General features: G+C 31.2%; 3 protein-coding genes across 3 annotated transcripts; 2 read left to right on the forward strand and 1 right to left on the reverse strand.

Annotated features, from left to right (window-relative positions):
- Window positions 1–322: 322 nt before the first annotated feature.
- LOC145601472 (1-aminocyclopropane-1-carboxylate synthase 9-like) lies at window positions 323–2528 on the reverse strand. Its single transcript, XM_081657489.1, has 3 exons — window positions 2110–2528; window positions 1841–2001; window positions 323–1726 (listed from the first exon to the last, which is right to left on the reverse strand). The coding sequence occupies exons 1-3, from the start codon at window positions 2386–2388 to the stop codon at window positions 760–762; spliced, it is 1407 nt and encodes a 468-aa protein (XP_081513615.1). The 5' UTR covers window positions 2389–2528; the 3' UTR covers window positions 323–759.
- A 7451-nt stretch (window positions 2529–9979) lies between these two features.
- On the forward strand, window positions 9980–11122 carry LOC145602598 (uncharacterized). The gene is made up of 3 exons (XM_081658780.1): window positions 9980–10117; window positions 10202–10385; window positions 10470–11122. The coding sequence occupies exons 1-3, from the start codon at window positions 9980–9982 to the stop codon at window positions 11120–11122; spliced, it is 975 nt and encodes a 324-aa protein (XP_081514906.1).
- Window positions 11123–11248: 126 nt separating this feature from the next.
- Window positions 11249–13537, forward strand: LOC145602599 (ATP-dependent DNA helicase PIF1-like). The gene has a single exon (XM_081658781.1). It carries the CDS (start codon window positions 11249–11251, stop codon window positions 13535–13537), a length of 2289 nt encoding a protein of 762 aa, XP_081514907.1.
- Window positions 13538–22661: the final 9124 nt, after the last annotated feature.

Genomic DNA, 22661 nt, shown 5'->3' on the forward strand with positions numbered 1-22661 from the left:
GTATTGTTGTATATTTCCTAGCCTCTAACCTTTGCATATAGGTAGGAAAAGTATTATCAAAGTAAAAAGAGGTAGCCAAAAATATAATAGTCATTTATTCCTCTAATTATGTTATGACCAATTGAGCATTACATCTGTAACTTTTTTCCCTCATTGAAAAGGTCGTGAATTTTATTTGATACGATATCATTGGATCACGTATAGGCACAAAATGGGTTTTATTTTTACCACTAAGAAGTAAAAATTACGAAATATAATTAACTAAATTAGTTGACTTTTCAAAGAGAACAACAACGAGTAATAATATTGTAAGAAGAAAAAAAAAATCAATTATTATTTCCAAGAAAGAATAATGTAAACAATGGGTAATTAATTAATATCAAAGCCACTTCGTGTCCACATGGACCGAGTGCTAGCTGAAGACTCTACAATTATACTCTTTTTTACTTTTTTTTTTTTTTTATCTCTCCTCTAAAAAGGAATTGAATTGTTAATCAATCAATTTCCTTCAAAAACAAGGCCGACCCTTCCAAAAACAGAAATTTTGTACCCTGCCAATCAAGCAACTAAAAACAGCAGCGGCGGGAAAAAAAAAAAAAAAAAGAAAAAAGAAAAATTACATGGACACATGCTTAGTGTTCACACTAATTAATCCTTAATTAAGAAAAAAAATATATAATAATTTACTTGTTTTGATTTGATGAAGAATGTGAGATTCACACTGGTTGTGGGTGGTGGTCATGGTGGTGATGACTCAAACTATCGTTCTTCCGGCACCTTATCACCGTCGAACGACAGGCGAAAAACCCATTTACTTAGTGACCTCATTCTTCTAGCATTCCTCTTAGCATGATGACTATTTTTGTTGAACTTAACATCAATATAATCCTTAATGCGTTGCATGGCAAGGTCTAACGTATCATCGGACATATTCGCGAAACAAACACGGAACCAACCGGGTTCAGCCGAGTGACATGATGATCCTGGAGAAATATTCAACTTAACATTGTAAACTATTTCTTTCCATAACTCGATTTCGGCCTCAAATGTTGGGGCGTCAAGTAGATGCTTTAAATTCACCCAACAAAATAAGCCGCTGTTACTGTCTAAACAGTTGATACCGGCTTTCGTAAGTCCTGACACTAGCTTAGAGTGTCGTGACTTAAGACGGCTTTGATTTTGACCAATGTAGTAATTCATGAACTTAACATCGGACAATAGTCCTGCAAGAAGATATTGAGTTTGAGCCGAGATGAGACCAAAGCTTGACATCTTTGTGGCGGCTGAGACAACAAGTGGGTCATTGGAGTAGATAGCTCCGACCCTAAATCCAGGGAGACCCAAATCCTTGGATAAACTTGAGACAATGTGAACACGCTCAATCAACTCCTTGTTGCTGGCCCATTTCTTGTCCATGAGTGCCTCCATGACACTCATGAACCCGGACCCGGGAAAGACGGTACCAGCGTAGATTTCGTCGCTGATTAAATGAATGGACTTTGTTGATACAAAGGTGAGAAGAAGCGTGATTTCTTCCTTTGTTAAGGTAGTGCCTAAAGGGTTTGATGGGTTTGTCACTAGGACACCCTTTACCTTTAGGCCTTGCCTTTGAGCGGAATTGTAAGCTTCTTCGAGGTTTGTTTTCGTGATTTTGTATCCATTATAGCTTGAACATTTAATTGGGACTATTTCCGCCCCGGTTCTCCACTTAAGATCTCTATCAAACCTGAAATCATACAACGTACTACATTCAATAAGTTGGTCCAATAATTTTCTCTATCTATCTTCTCGTAACATAAAAATTATAAATGTACGAAATCAGAAATTAACATATACTCACCCTGGGTAGTATGGAGTTGGTAACAGAAGCGCCTCGCCGGGGTTGGCCAAGCAAAAAATAAGGGTCTCATTTGCCGAAGTAGCGCCAGCGGTAAGAACAAGCTTACTAGGGTCAAATGTGACTTTATTTCCTCTCAACATTGACATGTAATTTACGAAAGCCTGTAACAAGCAAAGGTACATATCATCAATAATTGAACATTTTTAAAAACAAACAAATTCATGGAACGAAGAGAATTCATTGATGTACGATCGAGTAATGTAACTTACTTTTTTAAACTCGGGTAGACCATGATAATCCTGAAAGAGAGCAAGGTCTCTAAAACACGATTTACCATTCTTCGTAAACGAAGCGGGTTCAGGGTTGTTAGCTAGCCATGATTCTAAAAGATCAAAGCAGAGTTGGTTCTCAGCAAGACCCATTTGAATCATACCATCCGGGTTATCGATTTCGTGATACGGATTCTTTTCATATTCTTCCCAACCAAGGAAGTAAGAAGAATCTTGACCATGATTGTTGGTGCCAGCTAAGCTCGAGAGCATTGTCATTGTAAAATTACAGTGAGATTTGATGAAATGCAAGCTGGAATTAAGCGAGTGATGAGCTTTTTTTTGTTGGTGTGGAAACGAAGTATTGATGAAGTTGTAGAGAGAGAAAGTGTTTTAGAGAGAGGATGAGTTGTTGTTGTTGTAGTATAGAAGTGGAGGAGTTTATGACTGATTGTGCTGAGTTTGGAACTATTTATAGGAAACTCATTTTGCCATGTCAGCTTTAGCTACTTCTGTGGGACCCTTTTGGCTTCCACTTATTATGAAAATGAGAGACAAATCTTAGCTTATTTTGTTCCTTTTTATCTACTATTGTTTTTTACGGCCTTTTCTTTCTCCCATTTTACGAGTAACAACAAGAAAAAAGTGCTTTATGTTTATCCTATACTCGTATTACACATTTACACTCGGTGTCATCACATTGATGATTCAAACATTAATCCCCTTGATAACGTTGGTTAATAATAAACGACTTATAAATTATTACTAATGATTAAAGTTGAGACGGATCAGTACTCGATGAATATTTTTTTGCTAGTTAAAAATTGTATTGTAAACTATGCTAAATGTATGCACAACTTGTTATTACTCATACTAGTATTTGTTTAACTAGATATGAGCAAAGCTCATATAAAAAATTATTGAAGACTACAAAAAAAAAAAAAATCTAATGCATGTTATCATAATCTATAGTAATATATAAAGAGAAAGGGGGTTTTGGGTGATAAATTAGTGTTTTCCCAAAATGCCCTTCTCAATTTCCTAATTTATTTTTAAGAAATTAACTTTTATAAAAAAAAAAAAAAAAAAAAAAAACAAAAACACAATCCACTAAAAACAAAAATCTTCACAGCATATTATTTTAACGTTTTTTTACAAAAAAAAAAATCACAAAATATTGTTTTTTTATCTTTTTGGTAAAACAAATAAATGGATAATTTCTCAATTGCTCCCAGTTCATCTTCATAAAGTTTGAATGAATTCATACTCCACTTACAAAAAAAGTTAAGTCTATTTCTCAATCTTTTATGGTTAAAACTCAACGATTATATTTTTGAGGTTTACTTACAATATGTCTACACCATATGCACCTTTTATATATTTACATCCATATTCTCGAAAGTGGAATGTGAAAGCCCGGCTTATCAGATCGTTTGACATTCAAAATACGAGACATGGTCGAAAAATATGGAAAATGATTTTAATTGACGCTACGGTAAGCCATTATTTCTCTATACTTTTTGTGTTAACTCATGCTTTTATTACTGACAAAACTTACTAACTCCTATAATTTTTTTTATTTTTTTTTGTTTCATGTTGTTAGGGAGAGCCAATTCAATGTGTCATATTCTCAAATGATGTCGATCAGTTTGTTGGAAAATTATAAGAAGGATTGGTATATTCGTTTGAAGGTGCGCATGTAATTGATGCCGATGATTGGTTAAGGTTAATACCAAATCAATACCAATTGAATATAACTCGAGAAACAAAGGTGTCAGTTATTGATACAAATGATGACGAATTCCCAAAAAGTTTCTACAATTTAGTTTCCCTACATGGTGTAAATTCCTTCAAAAATTTTGCAAAAAATTTGATAGGTATTTTATTCTTCTTATAATACTATTAAAATTTGATGTTTTTTAAGTAGTCTATTGATTATACTATAGATTCTTTTTCTTAAATTCATTTATTACTTTAACTCTACAATTTTTTGTTTGTTTATAATGTAGATGTCATGGGAATTATCATTTATTCAACTGGAACTATCCCGATTGACAATGGAGAGAGTATTAAACAAGACATTGTTATACTAGACCAAAGGTAATTATAGATTTTTATTTTAATCTATCCAAATATTATATATTTTCATTACTAACATAATAAATTTTATTATAGCAGTTGCTTTGCTATGAGATTGATTGACCTTATGGAATGATTTTGTGAATGAAATCGGCAAACACATTTTGGAAAACATTCACCAAAATAACATCTTGCTAGGGTGTGGGCTACAAATTAAATACTTTAATGGTAATTTATTTGTTTTATATTTTCTTTGTGTTATCTACTGTATCATTATTAAATTTTACCTTAACTTCATTATATTTTTCAGGGTCATTATTTTTAACAACGGGCAAATACACAAGGTTGTATATAAACCACAATGATCTTACTTCTTCTAGCTTGATGCAGTGGTGAGTATTTTTTTCTTTACTCTTAAAAACTGTCGTTTCTTTGATGAGCATGTTTTTTTTTTCTTTAGCGTGTGAGTGTGTGACTCTTAAATTTTTTTTTCTTTTTTTGACAGAAAAATTTGTTGTTTATTAATATTACTATAGGTAATTATAATATAGTCCAATAATTTCCTATTGCCTCTCCATTATAAATTATTTACGTTTGTTCATGTGATTAAGATTATTAATGTAATAGTTAATTTTCCTTTTTCTTTTTCTATTTTATCAAACAATTTTTTAAAACCACAATCACCCCAAAAACGTGTAGATATATACTTTAATTATTTGATATATATATGTTATCACCTACAAAATTATTTGACATTAAAAAGGATAAGAATTGGAATATCACCATAACAACTAGATACTCTTGATAGGCTTAAAACGATGACACCCATTACATTACATAATATAAAAGAAACGTAATGTATGTGTTACTATCTTTAATTTTTTTTTCCCACTCACTACTGTATCATATGTATTAATCTCAGGTTTCACAATGATCATTTTGCACAATTAAAAGTCAAGTGGATACAAGCAAGTGATCTTTCATTGGATAAGGCACTTACAATATCAAATGCACGACGTACAATAATATCTCAATTTCCATCAATGCCAAAAGTAATTTCATCTCAATTTTACCTACATTTTTATCATGATTTTTACCTTGCATTACTAGATCACTTAGCTATTTTTAAATGTCTATTAAATATTTTTTTTATACGTGTCATTTGTTTCAGGGGAAAATTTACAGAATACTTGGAATGTTGATTGATATAAATGAAAAAAATTTCAATTGGTATGACGCGTGCTCTATTTGCAACAATAAGGTGTACTACAATGTTGGTCAAGTAATATGTTATAAGTGTCACAAAAATGATGTTCAAATTATTCAAGGGTGAGTTATTTATTTAATTTTATTTAAAGTTTTTGCAACATTATATTTTTTTAGTCGTAGCTTTCTTATTCATTTATATTTTGTTAGGGTTGCTCTTACAATTACTATCAGAGACTCAAGTGGATCAATGCGTCTAATATTGTTCAACAAACAAATTGAGTTTCTTCTTCGTTCTACAATTTCTGAAGTTAAGGAATGGATTGAACCGGTATAATAATACATTTACATGAATATTTACAATATTTATTATTGATTTCAACTATTTTAATTTATATATTTAATTTCATTCATTTTTTAACTGTTGTCCCACTATATTGTTATAGGTAAATGAGGGATCAAAACTTAAGGAGAAGTGTCAATTGTGTTTGTACAATGCATATGTCTTCACAATAATATCTCCAAGTACGCATTCTCCTCTACTACCCTACAAAGTCAACTTTGTGACATCCGTTAGTTGGGAAGAAGAATGTGCACATTTACTCCAAAGGTTTGTACTACATTTATCATTTAATTATTAATAATTTTTACATTGTAGAATACATAATAATTTTTTTTCCCTAAATGCCACTACCTCTAATTCAATCTTCTACATTGCAGGATACATAATGATATTAGCAACTCAGTGGAAAAATCATAAGATGGGCGAAAATCTAACTTCAACTATTTCTTAGGAATTATTATGTGTATATGTGTTTGCTTACTTAGATTGTACATATTTAAGATAATCTCGACACCTTTTCTATTAGTACTCTTTTAAGTACTTTAGTTGATAAGTTCCTTTATGTAAATTAGTAGATGAGTTCCTTTATGTAAATATTATATTCTATAGATCTTAATATAGATTTTATTAGATATATATATGTATAGTACTTTATTAGATGAATTTCAAATACTTTATTTATTTTATTTTTAAATTAGATGGCAAAAAACAAAGATTGAACAAAATCCATAAAAAAAAAAAAAAACATGACAACAAATCTCTTTGCTCCACGGTTTAAAAAAAAAATTAAATTAATAAGTATATGAATGTGAGTTTTAGAGTATGCAACTATAATACGACGTATATTGTTCTTAATAGTTTAAGCATAATAATTTGGACTATCTTACATTATAAGAAGATTAAGTTAATACTATACATATAAAGGATTAAGTTAGTAATATATACGGAGTATGAAAAAAAATTCTAGCTTGGCAAAAAGTTATCTTAATTCTATTGACGCGACTAATAGATGATTATCGATCAGACTATATGTAAATTAACTTTCTATACTCAAATAGATTTTAATTCTTTCTCCCTTAATTCATCTCATTAGTCATTACCCCCTTAACAGAAATAGATAAGAGGACAGAAAATGAAATTTGATTAACTTAGTGCATTTAATCGAAGTGGAACAACTAACAAAAAAATAAATAAATAAAAATTGTAAACCACTTCCTTATTTCATAGTACAACTAACAAAAACATGATAATAAGATACTTTGACTAAGCAAAACTCCAATAAAACAAAAGTGTATGTGTATCGTGGTTTATGTGGAATTATTTTTAAAGTAAAAATAAATAATTTAATCTCTTTAATTTTTTTAATGTATTAACTGCTATAATTTTATCCTTTTTAAAGGCTATTTAAAATCTACTGTAAAACATTAAAAATCGTTCAGTTATCTTTTTTCAAAACAAAGTCTGCAAGGGTAATATAGTAAATTTAAATAAACATTAAAAAAAATTGAAAAAAGATACTAAACTAACATGTAAGCAGTTTCGTTTAAGATTTGATCATCTAACTTGATGGTTACATTTTCCTTTTTTTCAACCTCTTTCTTTTCTATCTCATTATCTATTCTCAAAAGAAACCATAGTTAATTTATTACATTGATAAACTTATAGAAAAAGTTGATTGACATTAATATTAGTATATTACCAACAAAAACATACTATCACAATGCTTAAAATGGACCACTACAAGGCTTGATTGGTGTTGACAGCAAACAAAAGTGGGCAAACTCGGCTAGCGGCCTGTACGACAGTACTACGAGCATACCTTGGGGTTGTGATTTTTTAGGTCCCGCTCGATCGACTGCATCAATTTATTTGCAGGTCCTTTCTTTCTTTCTTCTTTTTTACTTTTTTTTTTAACTATTGTTAATCATCTAATAAGAGCCATTAGTAACTAATAATCATCTTTCATACCTTAATTGGGGTATTAGTGAATTGCAATTACAAAGTTGTATGATATGATATTGTAGAGTTGTCAAAATAGTACTCCGTATATCTTTCATACAAGTCTGTTAATCCTAAGTCTTTTTCATATGGCATTGAATGGCTAATATATAAGTTTTGATGTTTGGATTTCTCCATGTTTAAGGTCCCATTACTCGAATTAGTCTTCCTTTAAGTGAGCAAAAAATTAAATATCCAAGTACTTTTTACTACAAACCGTGGGTTAACAAAAGAAACTGAGTTATTCTTGCACATGCTAATATGCTATAGACAAGATACATGTGAATTATTAATACCAGAGTAATAATTCGTATTATTGTTGTCTCAATTTTAAGAATGTGGATTATTGCCAAATATTTTTAATAAAAGTGAATAAGATATTGCAGTATGTATGTTCGACATTATGTACATAGCGTGCTAATGAATTGTAAAAATTTGAAAATAAATTTTCAATGCAACACTCCGCTTAATGCCAAAAACTCAAGCATTAAAAAGTTGTTAATCTAGATAGGATATAGATAGACACAAAGCATCTACAGTTTGACAATTTCGGATATTTAAATTGTAATATTGGCAATCAAAATTTATCAAATCTTTATGAAATACTTTATACTTTATTTCTTGATCAAGTGTATAAAATTTTTTCCCTTAAATGAATGGGTTGTAGGTACCAATATATGGAAAATCAAAGGCCAAGTTCATCAAATTACCGGAGATTAAGGCGAGAAAGAATGACTCCTGAACAGCTTACGCAAGAGGCTAATACAAGAAATGCTCAAAGGCGCATGTCATATAATTCAAGGAGGAATTCTCGACAAAATGCTACGGCATGTTCTCTAAGAGACATTACCAATCAAATTAACTCCAATGCTAGAGACAATCTTGCAGACCCCATCTCAAGACTTACATGTGAGTTCATCACTTAGTTTGATATAGTCTCACTTTTAAGACTTTTAAAATGTTCATATTACTTAATGATGACAATGTTATACACAAGCTTATTGATTAATTACTTCTTTATTTATCTATCTTTGTACGACACCAGCCGAATAATATAATAAAATTAAGATTACTATTTATTTATTATCATAAACACATATCATCATGTACAAAAATTAATTGTTGCATTATTTCATGCAATACAACTGATTTGCTTGCATTTTTAGTAAAAGTAACAGTAATTTTAATTAACAAAAAGCAAAAAAAAAATTGCAAAGATTTAATTTGTTAAACTATAACAAATACTAATTAAAAAAACACACATAGCTCGCATTCATCATCATCAATATCATTATTTCACACCCATCTTTTAGAAAGTTTGAATGTGCCTATGTTTACAGTAAGATCTAAGATAAGATTTTAAAAATGCTCACATTTTATTATAAAATTGAATTTTCATATAGCAATGGGCAACTGTCAAAATAGTGTTCGAGAAATTGGCGAAAGTAGTGGAACTTCGAACACGAACCATCATAATGTCATGCATGCAAACACCGTTGATGAACGAATAGTTAGGCAAAGAGTGAATCCTCGATCTGCAATAAATTTTCGCGAGCAAAGAGGAGTCCCAAATGTCCAACTTTGTCCTCCAAGACTATGTTCACATTGTCAAGCTCGACTTTTTCATAAAGAATCTTCACAGATTTGTTGTCTGTCCGAAAAGATAATCTTGCCAACTATACCAGTTCCTGCAGAATTGCTATCATTATACACTGATCAAACACCTATTGGAGTGGATTTTAGGCATAATCTTAGAAAACTAAATCACATACATGCCTTCACTTCCATGGGTGTTCACATAGATGAGAGTTTAGCAAATGCCCAACAAGGAGTATATACCTTTCGAGCTCAAGGTTCCATATATCATAAGATAGGTGGTTTACTCCCTAATGGGTCAGATTGCCGGCCACGATTCCTTCAGTTGTACATATATGACACTGAACATGAGATTGAGAATCGATTAGCAGAGAATAGCACGTTGCGACGAGACATTATACAAAGAATCAAGGCTATTCTGGATCAATGCAATCCATTTGTCCATACTCTTCGATCTCTAGCACAGCGTGAAGACATACAACAATGTGCACTTCACATTCGTGAACAACCTTCAAATCGACCACAATATTGTTTACCATCTGCTTCCCAAGTTCGGTTGCTGCAGTGATTGTCGGTGGAGAAGAAGTTGCAAACTTGAATCCGAGAGATATTTTAGTCCAGTCAAATTCTGGTGAATTAATGACTATTATGGACACGGCAGGATATTATGATCCCCTACAATATCCATTACTTTTTCCGTATGGTTCTTATGGATGGTCGATTAATAGTGTTGACAATAATGGAAGAACAATTCCGTGCCGAGCTTTCTACGCCTATTACTTCCAAGTAATGTTACTACACTCACATATATGTGTTAATAAATTGATTTTCGTAATAATTTCTAATCCATGTAGATGCTTTTTATTGCAGATACGTCCACATTCTATTTCAATCATTTTGCTTGCACAACGACTGTTCCAACAATTTGTTGTTGACAATTTTGTCAAAATTGAGGCTAATAAGCTAAGATGGATCCGAGACCATCAACATACCATAAGAGCTGAACTATACCAAGGCTTACAAGATTGTTTGGCTGCTGGAGAACTAAATCCAGGTATTTTTTTTTTTAGAAAAGTTACATATATATAATTTAAAACATTATGGTTACTACAAATTTCTTACCCTAAATCACTAACAGTAAATGTTGGGAAAACAACCGTCTTACCTTCTTCATTTGTTGGAAGTCCAAGAGACTTGAATGAAAAATATCAAAATGCAATGGCATTAGTTCTAAATTATGGAAAGCCGGACCTTTTCATCACTATGACATGCAACCCATCATGGAAAGAAATTGTGGAAGAGTTATTACCCGGTCAAACAGCACAAGACCGACCTGATTTAATCACTAGGATATTTCATGCAAAATTTGAAGAGTTCAAGAGTGATGTTGTTGATAAAGGCGTCCTTGGGAATGTTGTGGCGTATGTCTATGTCGTTGAGTTTCAAAAAAGAGGTTTGCCACATGTTCACATGTTACTCATTTTGGATGAAAACGACAAACCAAGATCGCCCGAACAATATGACAAAATCGTGAAAGCTGAAATACCAGATAGAGATGAGGAGCCACGATTGTATAGTGCTGTTCTCAAACACATGATCCATAACCCATGCGGTGTTGGACACCGAAATTCATCTTGCATGGAAAATGGAGTTTGTAAGAGAAAATTCCCAAAACCATTTTCTGCAAGCACTATTCAAGGTGATAACTCCTACCCTGTTTACCGTCGTCGCAGTGATCGTGCTGCTGTGCCATTGCATGAGAATAGCTCAACCTATGTTGATAATAGTTAGGTTGTTCCCTATAATCCATGGTTACTACTAAAGTATGATTGTCATATAAATGTTGAGATTTGTAGCAGCATCAAGAGTGTCAAATATCTGTACAAATATGTGCACAAGGGTGTTGATCGTGTTTCCATGGAAGTACGAGCAGGAGCAGATAACAATGAGATTCAACAATTTGTGGATGCTAGGTGGGTTTGTGCACCCGAGGCCTTATGGAGAATTTATCAGTTTCCAATCACTCGAATGTATCCTTCTGTGGAACGATTACAACTCCATCTTCCAGATAGACACCAGGTACGATTTAATACAAATCAATCTATCGAAGATATCCTTCAAATGCCAGAAAATTCCCAAACCATGCTCATAGATTTCTTTAAGATGAATGCCATTGATCCTGAGGCAAGATCTTATCTCTATAAAGACTTTCCTCGGCATTACCGATGGATGACATCAACAAATACATGGAGGAAGAGGAGGAATAACCTGAAAGTGATTGGAAGAATATACACAACATCACCAATGGAAGGAGAGAGATTTTTCTTGCGACAGGTACTTAATCATATCAAAGGCCCTGAATCATTCCAGCATCTACGAACCGTCAATGGAGTTACCTTTCCCACTTTTAGAGAAGCAGCTGCAAAATTAGGTCTTATGGAGAATGATGCGAGCATTCATGATTGTTTACAAGAAGCATCAAACTCTAAAATGCCATCTTCCTTGAGAAGATTATTTGCCACGATATTGGTTTATTGCCAACCAAGTGGTGTTCGTGCTTTATGGGATGAATTCTTCCATTTTATGGCTGAAGATTATACCTTTTCCAATCCTCCAAGCACATCATTTGTTCGTGACTCCGTTCTTTACGACATAGATCGCATGTTGAAGCAGTTGGGCAGCACTATTAGTGACTTCGACCTCCCAGACATAAGCATGCAACTAGATGGCAACATACAATTAGCCAGGGCTATACATGAAGAAATCTCTGCTCCCATTCCACCAGAAGATGTGCATTGTGCTGAGCATCTTAATGATGACCAACGCCATTCATTTAATGTCATAATGGAAGCTATAGATGGAGATAAAAATCAGATTTTCTTCGTAGATGGTCCAGGTGGTACAGGTAAGACCTTCTTATATCGTGCCATTCTTGCAACTGTTAAGCTAAGAGGGAAATTTGGTCTTGCTGTAGCTAGCTCAGGTATTGCTGCCACGTTATTACATCGAGGTAAAACAGCTCATAAAACTTTGGGGATTCCAGTAACATTGCATGATTCATCAACGTGGAAATTTAGCAAACAAGATGTTGAAGCACAATTGGTAAAGCATGCAGCTGTTATTATATGGGATGAAGCTACTATGACTCACCGACATGCATATGAGGCTGTAGATCGCAGCTTGAGAGATCTAATGGAGGTTGACTTTCCATTTGGTGGCAAGGTTGTAGTATTTGGTGGAGATTTTAGGCAAATTCTTCCAGTTGTGACTAAAGGAACAAAAGCTCAAACCATTGATGCATGTTTAGTTAAATCAACACTTTGGAGGCATGTTCAGCAACTTCACCTCACTCAAAATATGAGATCCAGACATGATGAAGAATTTGCAGCATTTCTTTTAAGAGTTGGCGATGGAAGGGAGCCTGTAGTTAATGAAGACATGATTAAATTACCATCTTCATTATGCATCCCAAATGGCAACCAGAACTCGATTGATAACTTAATCCATCAGGTATTCCCAAACTTACCTGAACATGAAGGGGATGTGACATATATGGTAGAGAGGGCTATAATAACTCCGACAAATGATGAGGTTGATATGCTAAATGAGAAGATACTAAATGATTTTGCCGGAGATGAAAAAATATATTATTCCTTTGACTCCGTGCCAGAAGACCGTCAAAATCTTTACCAACAAGAGTTCTTAAATTCATTGTCATTTGGTGGTTTGCCACCACATCTTTTGAGGTTGAAAGTTGGATCATCCATAATGCTTTTGCGAAATATTGATACAAGTAGCGGCCTATGCAACGGGACAAGGTTAATATGTTGTCAATTAATGAATCATGTTATAGAGGCAAAAATCATGACTGGACATTGCAAAGGTACACGAGTATTCATTCCACGCATTCCTTTAAAAACAGCTGAAGATGCGAAGTTACCATTTGAAATGATTCGAAAACAATTTCCAGTGAAATTGTGCTTTGCCTTGACCATTAACAAATCTCAAGGTCAAACCATTCCTCATGTTGGCATTTATCTTCCCAAACATGTTTTTAGTCATGGCCAGTTGTATGTTGCACTATCAAGAGGGACTTCCCAGCAAACGACTAAGATCTTGGTTACCAACGGCAGCATTCAAGGAAAAGATGGTGTGTTCACTAAAAACGTTGTTTATAAAGAAGTTCTTCTGCCTTATTTTACTTAGCAGTTTAGAAACACGGTAATTAATATTATGCTTCACACTATTTTTTTTTCCAAGTATAATCTTTTGCAATTGTTATACACATCTTATAACTAGATTCTAATATATATATCTTTTTAACATGGTGCAGGATAGACGAATTGTGACAAGCATATTGTATGAACAAAATTATTGCGCCCGGTGTTTCTAATGACTAATGTTTGTAAAGTTAATTTCATGTAGTAATTTCTGTTTTTCCAATCATGTATATATTGCTACTACTAATTGTAATAATTTCAACCTATTATTTTATAACTTTCACTACTATAATATTACATACATATTTCTTATATTGTGCACGCATGGCGTGCACTATCTTAGCTTGTTAGAATAACTTCAAATCTTAGTCTTAGATCAACCATACCCTTAATATCCTAAACATTATCAATAAAACTATACTACTGTATAATCTTTGTATTAGGATATATTGGACACAAATTAATATAAGATATATATGTACATATTTTTTTATAGGAGGATCTAGTAATGGCAGACTTGCCATGAACTAACACTGCTTAAGTGATAAATGCCGTAGTTCAAGCAAATTAATTTCCCCAATTTAGCATAAAAGTAAATGTGAACTAATTCCATTATAGTAAGTACCAGCTAGAACGTGCTCCAATTTCGGAGCCGACCATATTCTTGTAGGAAAGCTACGCATCTCCATCAAATATTTATGAGAACTAGTTCGTATAATTTTTTTACTTCATTTTGTGGATTTGGTTGGTGATTAGACAAAACTTAATTAATTAGAATCTCAATTAATTTCAATAATCTACTCCGTAATATTATTGATTCTGAATTAATGACCGATCACACATTATGTCATAAATTTTTATTATATCTTCTCTCTCTCTCTCTCTCTCTCTCTCTCTCTTCTTTTTTTTTTTTTTTTCTTTTTTTTTTTTTTTTAATATGGTTCTATAATATGCATGTAGTGTACGTGCGGTAAAAAAAGTGATTACGTAACATCCGGGAAAAGAATAATGTGGTTAATTTTATTTTTTATTCATAAAGTCGGTGGAACTTACTAAAAGGTGGTTAGTAAAAAGCTGAAAACAAAGCACAAAAGAAAAGGAGGATTTAAACTTTCGAGAAATTGTTTAGCTTTATGATTTTGCTGTCTCGAAGTTTATAAGACAATTGTACGAAAGTCGACACTAGACTAAGTGAATAATGTTTACTCCGTATAATAATACATAAAGGCTTTGTTTACGTGCTAATTTTTCAACAAATGCATGAAACAATCAAAAGATTATGATAGGGTTGATAATATACTTTGCCACTTAGTTTTTGTATGGAGGAGCAATATTTTTTAGTCAATAACAATTGTCTTGAAAATGGTAGACAAATGTGATATCTCCTCTAATTTGTTGAAATAATTGTTTCATTTAATTTTTGGTATATTAAGAATTTACTAATATAAATCTTTTGATAGAAGTTAATATTACCAAATTTATCGATGTAGTAACATTTATAGGAAATTCCAACCACTTAAACATTGCTGAAAATATATAAGCGATTTTTCCTCTTTCATTCCTCTTTGAAAATGTGATTACAATTTATGTATGGATTGGCAGTTGAGTGCGTATTGATACTTAATACAAAACAATCTCGATTTCAATTTGAAACTTTGATTTTAACATCTATCAATAAAATATTTTGCCTGAATATAATTCAATCATGGACCACAATGTTATTAATTAGCTATATATGTCTACTAGCTTAGTGAAACATCTTGAAAAAAAATTCCCATAGTTTAATTAAACTATCATATACAATTTTTTTAATTAGTCAATTAAATATCATCTAATTTTGAATTGTAAACCAAAATAATAATATAATTACTTATTGCAAAAACATCAACATCAGCAGCAGCAACAACAACAACAACAAAATGAAATGTGTGATTTGATTCTTAAAAATAACAATTGAGACTCTACCATTAGTCTTTTAATACAGTTTAGTAGTTGCAAGAATCTTAATTACCTTCTTTATACAATGCACACAGATAAAATAATTTAAAAGTCTTTGCCTTGAAGGCACTATACCTAAAATGTAACTACTTGAATTTTACTTTATATTACTTGCCATAAATTTCATTTTAATCCAATTTAGTTCAGTTAATTGCAACAAGTATATATATATGTCGCATACAATTTATTTATTTTCTCTTTTGTAGCGTACCATACACAATTACACACCACCTCTTTTTTTTTCTATTCATTTTAATTCAGTTTTAATAAACGAAATGTAAGAGTTAAATTTGGAACGGATGAACTAATCTTACTTGATTTCAAAGTAAAAAATCGCCAAAATTAAAGGAAATCAAAGTAAAATTGTAGACAAGAAGAAGTACATTAACAAAAATGAGAAAGCCAAACCGACAGGATATCTGAGCGACAAGGTTTATACTTGACCCACAAGGCCCATGCAAAGTCGGACCCAAAACAGTAATCCTTTGTCTTTCTGCCGGGTTGCCCCACTTTACAAGTTTTGTCTGCCACTTTCTTTTAAAAAATAAATTTTAAAAAAAATTAGAAACTTTCCATTAGCATCTGTTTTTAGTTTTTCCTCTATTTTTGTTTCTTGACCCATCTTCAGCAAGCAACCTTAAAAAATTAAAAAAATTATTCAAAGTCAACGTTGTTAGTAACAACATTTCTTTCCATGCATAATTGTTCTCTACTAAAGACTAGACTTGCCTTTTTGTTACTTGCTTTGGCTTTGAATTAGGATTAGGTTTATACTAATTACGTACTTGGCTAATTAGCTATTTTAAAACATACATCACTTTTTTAAAATTTGGTGATTGAGAATCTCAAATCACAATAGAGAAATTAGTTCTTCAAAATGTCAAAGAATTATTAAGCATTCTCTTTTTTTGTATTACATATTTGAATATGTGTTTTAATTCGTCGCAAACAACTGCATAATACTTTATACTCTATCATATTATTTCCACATATTTAGTCTTAAATCATTATTCTGTTGAACATACCTTAAAATTGTATGACGGCTAATGTACTTTAACTTAATTCATTGAAGTAGGTGAGTGTTGAAATTTAACACAATGAAAAAAAGGGAAATGTACTTGAAATTAAATTCTTATATTCATTGGTTTCCAGGAAAAAAGATAATTTCCTTTTCACATGTAGTCGACAAAGTCGGAGGGCAAAACATCAAACAAGTATGTTGAATTGGTGGCTTGTGTTAAAATGGCTAAGAAATGAGCATCAAGTGGGATAAAATTAAATGTTGTAGTTCATTTCAATTTTTTATGCCTATTAGTCAACATAGTTCCAGATATTGAAGCTCTCTTCAATTGGAAGAAATTCTCATGTACTTCATAAAGACAAACTTTGGTGAAAGATTGAGTCCAATGTACTAGCTTTTAATCTAATGAAGTGTTGAAGTAATTATACGGGCCAATTATGTATTATGAAAAAGTACGAATGAACAAAAAAAATCACCATACTGCCTACTCTTTTCATGTGATGTAGTATTAATTGCTCCAATTAGGCAAAGGTAACATGAAATGTCCAAAAATATGCCAAATTTTGCTAATCAATTAACTGTACTTTATAGGTATACTCCAAGTCGATAATAAGAAATACCGTATTTTTTGGTAGTCAAGTTTGGATAATAAACTTCATCTTTGAGGCCGTTGACCTCTTTCTTATCTATAGTAATATATAAAGTGAAAGGGGGTTTTGGGTGATAAATTTTTCCTTCCCAAAATACCCCTCTCATCTTTTATTAAAAAAAAAAAAACTACCTTCATTTTTTTTGAAAATAACTACCATCAATATAAATAATAATAATAATAATAATAATAATAATAATAAACTGCCATTGTTTATTAAAAGTTAAAAGCTAACTATTTTTTTTTTTATTTTTTATTTTTTAACTTTTTTTAAAGGAAGTCATATCCATGATTTCATCAATTTATAAAGTCACTTATATTTAGAATTTAGAAGATAATATTTCGGAAAATAAAAATGAATATCGAGTCATATAGCTTTCTTATCTTGCACACGCAATTTTGCGTGTGTCTCCTACCTTGTACCTATGATACCTGTGCATAATTTAGAGATTTCGGCGAATCTAATGTATTTATTTATTTTTTTCTTTTCGTTTTTCAATTAGGTCAGAAAGTCAAGAATATATAAAAATAAGTACTTAGTATTGTATATATTCATGCAAATGATGCAATGCTCCAAACATACTTATTATTTGAGATCAACAGAATTGCGCGTCATGAAGTAGTTAATTAGCAACTGCCGATTAAATTGAAGCCGTCTGTGTGAACTAATCTAACTTTTAATTAAGATTAATTATTAATCTTATACTTCCAAATATGATCAAACTCAACAACTGCAAACCAATCAAACGGCCCGTTGGTTTTGTAGCTACCTGAATAATGAGGGGCCCATTTAAAGTTCAAAGGGCTGATAATTGGTCAACCTCACTTATATGATGAATGATGGAATAGTAATAATAACTCTAGAAAAAATTAAATAAAAATATAAGGACATTATGAACTAACTAGATTTTGTAGTTGTTAGAGGTAATTATATATTTTCACCTTTCAAGGCAAAATTTAGAATGATTAAAAGTTTTGATTTGAGAAGATAGGAAATTGTAACAATAGGCGCTCCTAGATTTGAGCTTGAACTTCTAGTAAGGAACTTCCTTTATTTGGCAAAAAAAATATACTTATGTTGAGGGGAAATAATGGATAATATATTAATATGCTACAGATGTTTAAGAAAGTCTAACCAGGCACATACAATCTTAACATAATGCATCTTAAAATTACCGAAATGATCAATATTGCTATAACTAAGTTGATTATCCTTCCCTACCCTCTTCTATGTGAGACAATTAGTCGCAATTTACACATGAGAGATCTTGTTATTAACATGAAGTTGCCAAATTTTAATATTGTAATTAAGTATACACAATCATTAAGGTGTTCAAACTTACTAATTATTGAAAGAGGGTAATAACATAAAATATAGTCGTAATTGTTTAATTATTAGGATTGACTCGTACATATATACTCTAAATTTTTATATTGTCTCGTGAATAATTGAGTGTCTTTAATTGTTGGTTAAAGTCGACATAAAGATAGATATGTAAACTATAGTCCCTCGGTCATTTTATTGTAGTTTCACTCATTGATCTTGATTTGTACTTCGAATTTTTTAGACTGTTTCCTGACAAAGTTGACTCGCTTGTACCTTATTTACACCATTTTCTTAAAATGTTGCTAAAGTACCAAGTAGGCAAGTACTAGCTATTTTTACAAAGAATGACCGAAATTTCAAAAGCAACGGCTAAATAATCAAATATGAAGTATGATTTGGGAACCTAATTTCAGATTATCCGGTCACAATATTTGACAACGTCTAATTAATAAGCATGCGTATGTACTAGCTTAGCTGAGACACATAGACAGATAGAGTCCGTACATACTAATACAACCTAATTAAATTAAAATAAATAAACATCTGAATTAATGTTGGTAATTAATCAATAATTAACTAGTCAAGGCGATAGAGGCAAAACACGGAGCAAGATCTTGATCATGTAAATGCAGTGTGACAAAGTTCTGAATAAATGATCATACTTTCCAGATTTTGTTAATGAAAATTGATTGAGTTAGGAAAAAGATAGAATAGAAATCTCTTACTACCGATTTATGTTTCCTACTTTTTAACATTCTTGCAGTTTCTTCCACCCAAATAACAAAAATCAAAAGGTAGAATCTCAAGAAATATTCTTATTGTGCTTCAACAAATCTCCCATATACCAGATTCAGTGAGAAACAGCTACTTAAATTTATCTGACGACTGATATATTTTTGACTAATTATTCCATCTTTTGCTTGAGGAAGTTGCATGGGAAGTAACCTTTGTTACGTTCATGTTGGAGAATACTAGATTAGGCTATTAGAGGTGTATTATTTAACTACTTTTAAACTTGGTCACTAACTTTTTAAGCTAATTGGATTTATAATATTGTTTAGGAAAAGTTTTCCAATTGAATTATTTGGTAGAAAGATATCTTGCTTTAGACTCCAACAATTTTTAAGTGTCACTCATATGGTATTAGTCTCCCAATGGCCAGACCATCACCAAAATATTGCATAAGCGTGGGAATGTGGGATGCTTTTCTATGTGTGCTCCTTCTAGGCTAGTCAAAATTTTGAAAGCTTGGGTTTTTTTATGCTCGTTTTTTTCCCAATGATTATTTTACATGTAAGTGAAATGAGATAAGTTATCATAAAAGTTAATAAGAGTTATTTGAATTCAATTTACCAGTGCAAATATTATTACAAAGTAAATTAAGATAAATGGTTCGTATACTTTAAGTAGAACTAAGTGAATGAAATTCGCCTATAATTTGTTATTGTTAAAGGATCAACTCAACTAGAAGTTAATTAAAAAGAGGGGTATATGAAATTTGAACTCGTGACCTTCATCCCGTTGGCTCTTGATATATACTATATATGTTAATTGATTTTAATTTACACCAAAAACACTTAACCTTAATTATGGTTGAAGCCCACGATTGTTTTTATGCTCTATTAGTTATTGTTCATTATATGATGTGAGTTGACAAGCCGAATGTTCTATTATTATTGCTTCTTTTATTCTTTATGAAAAGGTTATAGGACTTATAGATGTACATACTTCATTCTCATTAGTTTCTTATGCTTAGTTTAGTATTAAATTTATGATACAAATAGACGTTACATTGTAACTAAAATGTTAAATTAACTATTCATAGAAGGTCAAATTAAAAGAAATATGTCGTTTAATTTAAAAATGCGGGTAGTTGGATTTAACAATCTATTCATTGACTACATGTAATGAATTTTAATTTGCTAACCCAAGGAGAAATGGCGTAGAATAAGGCGGGAAAAAAAAGAGGCGGGAGTATTATTGAAAGGACCACATGGATAGTGTTTTAAGAATTTCGTTACGACATGTGAATTGGTCAATGTGGTGTCCCCATTCCATTCCCAACAATACCTTCCAAGAATAAATGTGTATTCAATATGTTATGAAAAATAATTAAATCAGTAAAAGTTAAATTGGTATAAATTATACTTACTAGCAATAAATTTTTTACAAGGTGGATAAATATTATAATGATACAACTATATACATATCACATATGGAGTAAAAACATACTTCGCATGTATTAGGTTGAGTTCATAATAAGTTAATATTGATTTGATGTAAATAGATTTGTCAAAAATCAAATTTATGTATCCATATATCTAAATTATCCGAACAAATACGTGGTGAACTATTTATAAATAGACTTGATTTGAATCAAAGTCCTTTGATCTTGAAACAAATTTGATGTGATTTGAAATTTTTTGCCTTGAAATTAATTAGATAATCCGACCTATTTGACATGTTAATTTAGATGTGACAAATTGACTCTATAGTTTTGTAGTATGACTATTCTTACTAACCAAATATTAGGAGACCATGAAACACCTCAACGTCCAAGGTGGTATCCTTTAATATTCCTAGAAGGGGACATGACCATGCCTTATTTTTGTTCTTCTCTACTTACAATTGAATGATATCAGTAGGTCCTTTAAATTTGTCTTCATATATTCTATACTAGCTTAGCTTAGGCTTACCTTTAGTATCAACAATATTACATTTGATCTGATTTGAACTGAAATATAAAAAGGAAACTTACTGAACTAACTAAAGGTCTGTTTTATTCACCTTGTTTTCACTTATTTCAGGACTAAGATAAGTTCAGTTTAGATACGTTCAGTTTAGGGAAAAAAGATTTTGATAAGGTATCTAAGTTCAAATTACAACTAAAATAAGTTTTAATACTTTTAGATAAGTTATGTTTAAAAAATTTTAGATAAGTTCATATAAGTCCGGTTAAGTTTAAATATGTGAAAATCAGGTGATTAGAAGAAGATCTAAATTAAATTGAATTGAATTGAAAAATGAAATGAAAATGAGTTCAAGAAAACGGGCCTAAAAATCTCTCTCTGGTGAAATATGTGAATTCCTTATAGCAAAACATGTGGGGGCAGCATGCCAATTTTACAATAACTAGCGATTATGACCAAACATGTGGGGAATGATTAATTAGAATCAACCAACCTTATTCTAAATTAAGAGAGGCAGTTGATCATGATGAGTAGCTTATTTTGCAAACAGTATCGCAATTTCATGCCATATCTTTTGGGAGAATTATTTCGTATGGATTCTACAAATACAATACGTTTGTTGTTGATTTGACTAGAGTTTTTATCATAGATAGATTATATCATTTTATATTATGATCATCATAACATAATTATTGGTTACTTATGTTATGCCATGTTGAGAAATTCTTGTGTAATACTATATACATATCACTATATTTTTTTTTTTTTTTTTTTTGAAAGAATACATATCACTATATTTTATGCCTCTTCCAATTGAATTATTATGCATAATTAGCAGATCTCATGTAATCTGATCTCAACTTCTCAAGAATTATTAGATAATTAATACATGTTGAACTAACATTATTATTGTTAATAATAATTTTATGAATCTTATCATTTGACCTTAAATTGTTTCATTTAAGTGCTTCAACTGCATATCAAGATGTACATTATTAAGACATGTAGGATGTAGCTATTGCCCTTGAAATCTTGCAGTTGGTCTCTTCGACCCTCAATAATAAGATTTGGCTGGTCCTATTTCTATGTTGATTATTGCTGACCAAATTTACACATGACATGTAACTACTCTCTTATGATACGAAAACTTGAACATATCTATTTATTCGTCAATGTGGTTTATCCGTTGAAAATTTGACTTTTTTTTTTTTCTACGTTACATTTTTTTTAATGTTCCGTACTATGTATAATATATTTATTTCTACTAACATATGTTAAGTATACTTTATAGAGAAATACAAAGATCGGTTAATCTCTTCCTAGTTGATTTAAGTACATGTACTTATATTCTAGTACGGAGTATATGTTAATTTGTTAAGTACTAAATACATTTTTGTAAACACAGGACAATGTTTTGATGTGCAC

The sequence above is a fragment of the Chenopodium album genome, chromosome 21 (assembly GCF_948465745.1).
Source record: "Chenopodium album chromosome 21, dcCheAlbu1.1, whole genome shotgun sequence".
NCBI lineage: Eukaryota > Viridiplantae > Streptophyta > Magnoliopsida > Caryophyllales > Amaranthaceae > Chenopodium > Chenopodium album.

Coding starts and splice junctions, on each gene's coding strand:
- LOC145602598 (XM_081658780.1), top strand. CDS start 9,980: ATGGACACGGCAGGATATTATGATCCCCTACAATATCCATTACTTTTT. Junction 10,118..10,201: donor TCTACGCCTATTACTTCCAA/GTAATGTTACTA, acceptor TTTTTATTGCAG/ATACGTCCACATTCTATTTC. Junction 10,386..10,469: donor TGCTGGAGAACTAAATCCAG/GTATTTTTTTTT, acceptor AATCACTAACAG/TAAATGTTGGGAAAACAACC.
- LOC145602599 (XM_081658781.1), top strand. CDS start 11,249: ATGGAAGTACGAGCAGGAGCAGATAACAATGAGATTCAACAATTTGTG.
- LOC145601472 (XM_081657489.1), bottom strand. CDS start 2,388: ATGACAATGCTCTCGAGCTTAGCTGGCACCAACAATCATGGTCAAGAT. Junction 2,002..2,109: donor GTCTACCCGAGTTTAAAAAA/GTAAGTTACATT, acceptor TGCTTGTTACAG/GCTTTCGTAAATTACATGTC. Junction 1,727..1,840: donor CCAACTCCATACTACCCAGG/GTGAGTATATGT, acceptor GTATGATTTCAG/GTTTGATAGAGATCTTAAGT.